Below are 6,963 nucleotides of genomic sequence, written 5' to 3' on the forward strand. Positions count from 1 at the left end.
AATTATGGTGTTGGAGGAGAATATTGAAAGTGCCATGGGCTGCCAAAAGAACCAATAGATCTGTTTTGGAAGAAGTGCAGCCAGAGCGTTCCATGGAGGCCAAGATGGCGAAACTTCATCGCTCATACTTTGGACATATTATCAGGAGGGAACAGTCACTGGAGAAGGATATCATGTTTGGTAAGATGGAGAGTGAGAGAAAAAGAGGAAGACCCCCCAATGAGATGGATTGGCCAGGTGGCAGCATCAATGGATTCAAGTGTGGCAACAGTAGTGAGGTTGGCCCAGGATCAGACACTATTTTGTTCTGCTGTGCATATGGTCGCTATGAGTTGGTGCTGACTCGATGGCACCAACCAACAACAAGTGTATAATTACTGAAATTAAAGTTGTGCAGCCATCACTTAAACTAGTAACTCTACTAGTATCTTTTGTAGAACCAGATAAGTCAACTCTAAAATTCATCTGAAAGATTAAAATTCAAAAAGTAGCCAAGACAATTCTAAAAAAGAAAACAAGAATAACTTGCCTGTAGTGGACAAAACCATGTTTTAAAACTGTAACAATTCTGATACTGTAGTTTCCACATGTTGTTGTTGTTGTTGTTAAATGCCATCAAGTTGTTTCCGACTCCTATCTATCCTGTTTAGCCTTTTCAAGGAAGGGCTGGTGGGTTTGAACCGCTGACCGTGTGATTAATAGTTCAGTGCTTATCCTACAGGGCCACACCAGGACTGCAGTTTCAGCATAAGTTTTAACATAAGTAGATAAATATAAGGGCTTTTTGAAAATGTCATGGAAAAAGGGAATTAAAAGAAAACAGAAAACTTTCACAAATGTTTTGAAACCCCTCGATCAATAAACAAAATATCCCAGGAATAGACCTGCTATAATAACTTTGTATACAACAAAAATTTCATTAAAATCAATTAATAAGGGACAGACCTTTCAATAAAAGGCATTAGGCATCTGACTTTTCATATGGAAAATCAAAGTTAGATGAAATCACATGCACAAATGTCTAAGAACATTAAAGGACTAGACTATAATGCAATTAAATTGTTACAATATAAGAATATCTTAATCTCAGAATAAGAAAAGTGTTTGTTTGTTTGTTTTAAGATACAAAAAGCAGAAACAAAATGGGTATGATTCATTTCATCAAAAGAAATGTCTATGCCAAAAATAACATGAAGTTTTTTTAAAGTAACATACTGAAAGTACACTTGTATTATACATTCCCTACAAAAGTATCCAAAAATACATAAAGATTGTCTAAAATTAGCAAGAAAAACCATAAACAATCCAACAAAAACATAAGAAATATAAAAAAATAATTTCTACTTCCTTGGTATTCAAAGGAATGCAAATAAACGCTACAAAAAGATATTACTACAAGCAAAGTTTAACAAACGATGGATAGGACATATAACAAAAGAACGCTGTACTTTAGGGAACAGGAACACTTTGGAAACAAACTGAGGATATATGAATTCTACATAAAACCCATCAATTCCGCTTCCAATAGCCCAGGAGAAATTGCTTCACATTAACTTCTAAAGGGACATACAAGGGATGCAAAAGTTGGAACTAACCAAAAATATCCATTAGACTTGTTGTTGTTGTTGTTAAGTGCCGTCGAGTCGGTTCCGACCCATAGCGACCCTGTACAGGGTTTCCGAGGGTGTAAATCCTTACAGGAGTAGAAAGCCTCATCTTTCTCCCGCGGAGCGGCTGGTAGTTTCGAACCGCTGACCTTAAGGTTCGCAGCCCGATTCGTAACCACTACACTACCAGAGCTCCTTTAGACTAGTTAGTATATAATATTAATAATATTAAATACTATACAACCGTTACATTCTTTGATGTTTCAAACAACTTATGAAATGGTATAAGCAGTACGACAGTGTTTATGTAAATTTCAGAAACACAACAGTATATTTTATTCATAAATATGAGTAAAAATCTACAACATGGACTAGGAGGATACACTACAAACTGACGATAATGCCTGCTACTGGGGACAGAGGGAGGAGGAAGAATGGCACTGAAGGCAGCAGCAAGGCTGACTGAACTGCAACTTTAAACTTATAGTATTGTATTTCCTTCAAGTATGTTTTAATACATCATGTAAAAACAAAACATAGATGTCTTAAATCTGGGCTGATGGGTAAACAGCGGTATTCTCTGTAACATAATGCATGAAGAATTAACTTGATAAAATAAAAACTGTTTAAGTTCCAATGAAACTTAGCACCTCACCTGTAATGAAATTTTCATTCCTGATGCCCTTGTTAGAAAATATGTCATTTTTTAAAGAAAATTGAAACCCATATAAAAAAAAAAAAAAAAAAAAAAAGGCAAGCCATGTAGTTAGGTATTCATGTTTTACATACTGATTTTAAGGGAAAAAAAATAGTTAAGTGTGGTGGTTGTGAGTCAGAGTTAGTTCAGACTCATAGCAACCCTGTATAGGGTTCTGTAGCTCTAACTCTTTAAAGAGCTCTGGTAGCGTAGTGGTTACGAATCGGGCTGCTAACCTCACGGTGAGCAGTTCAAAACTACCAGCGGCTCTGCGAGAGAAAGAGGAGCCTTTCTGCTTCCATAAAGATTTACAGCCTCGGAAACCCTGTACAGGGTTGCTATCTCCACAGCACATAACCACCAAGTCTTTACAGGAGTAGAAAGTATGCTCTTTCTCCTGACCTTCGAACTGCTGACCTCTCAGTCAGTAGTCCAACTTGCAAACCACCATGCTACCTTGTAGCCTACTAATATTAAAATAGAAGTTATTTAAAAATAACTAGTCAGAAGAATTTAATTTGATTTATACCAAAGCACTCAACTTAACTGTAAGTAATCATTTGTATGACCATTTGTTTAATGTCTTGCTGAGGGCAAGGACCACAGCTGTTGCCCCTTCTCTCCTTTACCATAGTGACTAGCACAGAGTCTGACATATAGTACACAGGGAGGTTAAATGAGTATCCCTCCTTTGATTACATTTCCAAACAAATCACACATACCAATGGCATTGTTCACTGTATATTCTTCTCTGAAGAAATCTTGAGCTAGCTTCTGTTTTGTCTTTCCAGCATTTGAGACCTCTACAAATGAAAAAAAGGCACAATTCAAATAAAGACACTTCCCAGTAAATATAGTCAAACACTAATGAATTAAAAGTACTATAATATTAACAAGGGTCCTGGGTGTGGCACTGTAAGATAAGCATTGGACCACTAACTGAAAGGTGGGTGGTTTGAACCCAACTGCTGCTCCTCGGAACCCTATACAGGGTCACCATGAGTCAGAACCGACTCAATGGCACTTAACACCAAAACAACGTGATGTTCAGTAACCAAAGGGAAACTCTAGAATGGCTTATTATTAAAGTATCTGTGCCACAGACTTGAGAAGAGATCTATAGTCCAATGTGAAAGCCTCAAGTTCTTATTAAGAACTTCTTACAAAGCATTATACTTTAATTAAAAATCATAAGCTGCTACAAACTGCATTTCCTTTTGACTGTTTTGTCTAGGATCTTAATAAAAATGTGCTGGACAGACTTTTCCTTTAGAAGTTCATCTGTTACAATAAAATACAGTATATTCCATCTAATTTAATGTTTCTGCCATAATCACTTCACCATGAAACATTTAATGAGCATCTACTCTGTACCACACATGATTTTATGTGCTGAAGATAGTAAGACAGCAATTTAAGATGCTGCCCTGGATTTCAAAATAATGGGAAGACACACTACCACTACCATATACTCTGTACTATGTCCAAAATAAGGAGGGGTTGTTGCTGTGAAGTGCCGTCGAGTCGGTTCTGACCCATAGCAATCCTGTATAGGGTTACTGTAGGAGAGTAGTAAATAAAGGCTGCCCAGAAGAGGTAAGACTGACCCAAGTTTGAACAGATGGGTAAGGATTTCCTACAAGCTGGCAGGGAAAGTTCTAACTAGAGGATGCAGTATCTATAAAGATACTTTGGCAAGAAAGAACAGACTAATATCAAGAAACAGCAAATATTTTTATAAAAGCTTAAGGGAATAGTAAAAGGAGAGGTTAGAGAGGTAATAAACAAAATAGTATGTAACATTCGAAATCCAGTGGCACTTCAGAAAGCCACCAAAACTTTACGGAGCATGTCTACTCTGTCACGAATAGTAAGAATGGCAACTTGTTTGTTTTATTTTTATTTATTAATAATATCAATGGAAATGTAACTTCTCAAAGCCATTGCTACAGCATACCTAAGCTGACCTGGCAAATATATGATTAATTTGCTGAATAACAAACACTATTTGGTGGTTTTATTCTTATTGCAATCTCCCATTATCCAAAGTCCACATTTCAAGACTGCTACCAAAAGTTTCTCTTCTGTATACTGCAAGGTCATATAAGTAAATCTTCAATGACTTTCAGTCCCAGGAGAATTTTCTACTGAAATATTAATCAAACATAATACAGAAAGGGCTTCAAAAAGTTTGTGGACAAATGGAATTTATCCATGAACTTTTAAAAGCCCCCTTACACACATCTTTTCTTTACAAGATAGAGTTACAGAGAAATCCTGACTATCTCAATTTTTAAATGAATTCTGCAGAATTCTGATCTGTCTTTTTGAAAATGCTCCAAATAGTGACTGATTTTTCAAGTTTTTAAAAGAAAAATCTAACATCTACTTTCCTCATTCCCTGGTTTTTGCTGACACATGCCAGGAATATCATCAATATTTACCAAATCTAAATGGAAAGGAGAACAAGTAGTACTTACTGCCTTTGAATTGAAGTTGGTGTTTTCAACCTCCAAACCTTCCTAGATGTGTGTTATTTTCTTTTCAATTAGTTAAAGCAATGCAATCTCACATAAATTAAATGACATTCATAATACCGATTGATGTTTTCCCGAGTGCCTACTTATTGCCTTGAACTTAGACCTTGAAATTTCTTTGAAGTGGAATCAATTTCTTTATAGACTTGAACTAGAATAAATCAAAACTTAGAACTGCATTTTTAAGAACAGTATAGAGTTAGGCCTATATGAACAACAACAACATATGAAGAAAACAGCTCACAGTTAGAAGCAGCTAAACCCTAATAAGCATAAGGCTCTGTCTCTATGTAAACTAACCTGACCCTTTGAGACCCAACATAGGAGAAAAGATCAATCCACTGCAGAAAACCAGGTTTTAAAATATTCTAGTAAGCAAAACAATTGGGTTAAATCAGTCTATGCAATCAAAGATAATACTAAGCTGCAAATTTTAACTCAGCTGTTTTTGATTTAACTCAGACAACTTCAATTAATGTGAAATTAGCCTGAATTCCAATACTATGTTTTAGATAAACTTGTAAATTGGGTGAACAAATTCAAAACAAAGATTGCTGTAGTAACACAATACAAAAACAAATGAGCAAATACAAAATAAAAATATAAAGAAAAAAATTATCCCTGGACCTAACCATTAAGATACAAAGTGTGAACAGTTTTCAGTATATATAAAACACTGACAATCAGTAGTGATAATAAGCACATTGACCTGAATTCTGAAAACAAACATTTTTCTTTTTAATAGCTAAACTTGTAAAGACAAATTTCCAAATTTAAATAAGTGAGAACTAATCTTTTTATACTGTTATAACACTACTATCCTCAAAAAGTTATTAAAGAATTAGAGTCCAATCCCTAACGTTTAAAACTATTCCTTGTAATACAGGATTTCAAAAATGAATATGCTAAGGAGCAAAGGAGTCTTAGTGGTGCATTAGGCTGTCGGCTGCTAACTGCAAGGTTGGCAGTTCAAACCCCCCAGATGCTGCCTAGACAATAAACAGGCCATCTGCTCCTATAAAGACAGCTTTGGAAACACCAAAGAGCAGTGGTTCTTCTCAGTCCCTTCCTATAGAGTTGCTATGAGTTGGCATGTTGGGTTTTGGTTTTTGATGTTAAGCATCAAAGACAGAAAGGTAATTAGATCATACTCCTTACCTCAAGGAGATTTTGGCATATGTAAGAATATAAAAATGCACAGAGGTGTTGCACTTTAACTCTCTTTGGGAGTGGAAAGTTGGGGTATCTAAGAAGACATGAGTTGAATCATACAGGGTAACAGAGTGTTCAACAACAGAGTGGAAAAAAATTACAAAGGAAAAACATTCACAAATCATGAAAATATAAGAGAACAAATCATATTCAGAAAATGCCAAGTCATTCAATGTAATATGAGTGTAGAGTTAAATGACAAACTGCTAAGTATCAGCTTTTCTAACATAAAATTCAATTAACTTACATATTATAACTTGACATTTTGTTAAGGATAATTCAGGAAGGAAACAAGATAGCTGAATCTCAGATGTAGGTTTTTTGTTTTTGTTTAACTTTTTATAGTGAATTGACTGAAAGCTTACAGTTCATCAGTTTTATATTCAACAAATAATATACTTTGTTTCCTTATCAGTGATTGTAATCCCCTCCATGATACAAGTTACCTTATTCCCTTCATTTTTCAAATATTAACTACAAAAGATAAATCTTTAAATTTCCTCTTTATTCTGCATTAACTAAGCAATGTATTAACTTAATAGCAAAACATTTCTAACAAGTAAAACATATTACAAAGTACCACAAAAATATGCTATGCTAATACTTTGTCAGTTCTACTGGAAAAAATAAAAATTAAAAACATTTGATTGAGAAGGAATTTTTTTTTTTTTTTACCTCTGATATCACCACCAGCACAGAATGCTTTTCCTCCAACTCCCTTTATAATGATCATGAAAGTTTCAGGATCTTGTTCCCACTTCTATCCAAATGTAAAAGAAGATGACATAAGCATAGTACAAACTTTTGTTGTTCACTACCATCAAAGCAAGTGCCAATTCACAGCAAATCCATGTGAAATAAAATTGGAAATCTACGGCCAGGCGTTTCTCTCCATATTATAAATGCAAAT

At 34.9% G+C, this 6,963-nt stretch overlaps 1 protein-coding gene across 1 annotated transcript in view; it reads right to left on the reverse strand.

Moving 5' to 3' along the window:
- Nucleotides 1-6,963, reverse strand: part of HIBCH (3-hydroxyisobutyryl-CoA hydrolase) — an 83,925-nt gene that overhangs the window by 59,585 nt on the left and 17,377 nt on the right. Inside the window, exons 4-5 of the mRNA XM_006864070.1 lie at nt 6,729-6,813; nt 3,027-3,107 (exon numbers count right to left, since the gene is read on the reverse strand). Of these exons, the coding sequence (XP_006864132.1) occupies nt 3,027-3,107; nt 6,729-6,813 (166 nt within the window). The remainder of the gene's footprint in view (nt 1-3,026; nt 3,108-6,728; nt 6,814-6,963) is intronic.

This window comes from Chrysochloris asiatica, unplaced genomic scaffold (genome assembly GCF_000296735.1).
Source record: "Chrysochloris asiatica unplaced genomic scaffold, ChrAsi1.0 scaffold00059, whole genome shotgun sequence".
NCBI lineage: Eukaryota > Metazoa > Chordata > Mammalia > Afrosoricida > Chrysochloridae > Chrysochloris > Chrysochloris asiatica.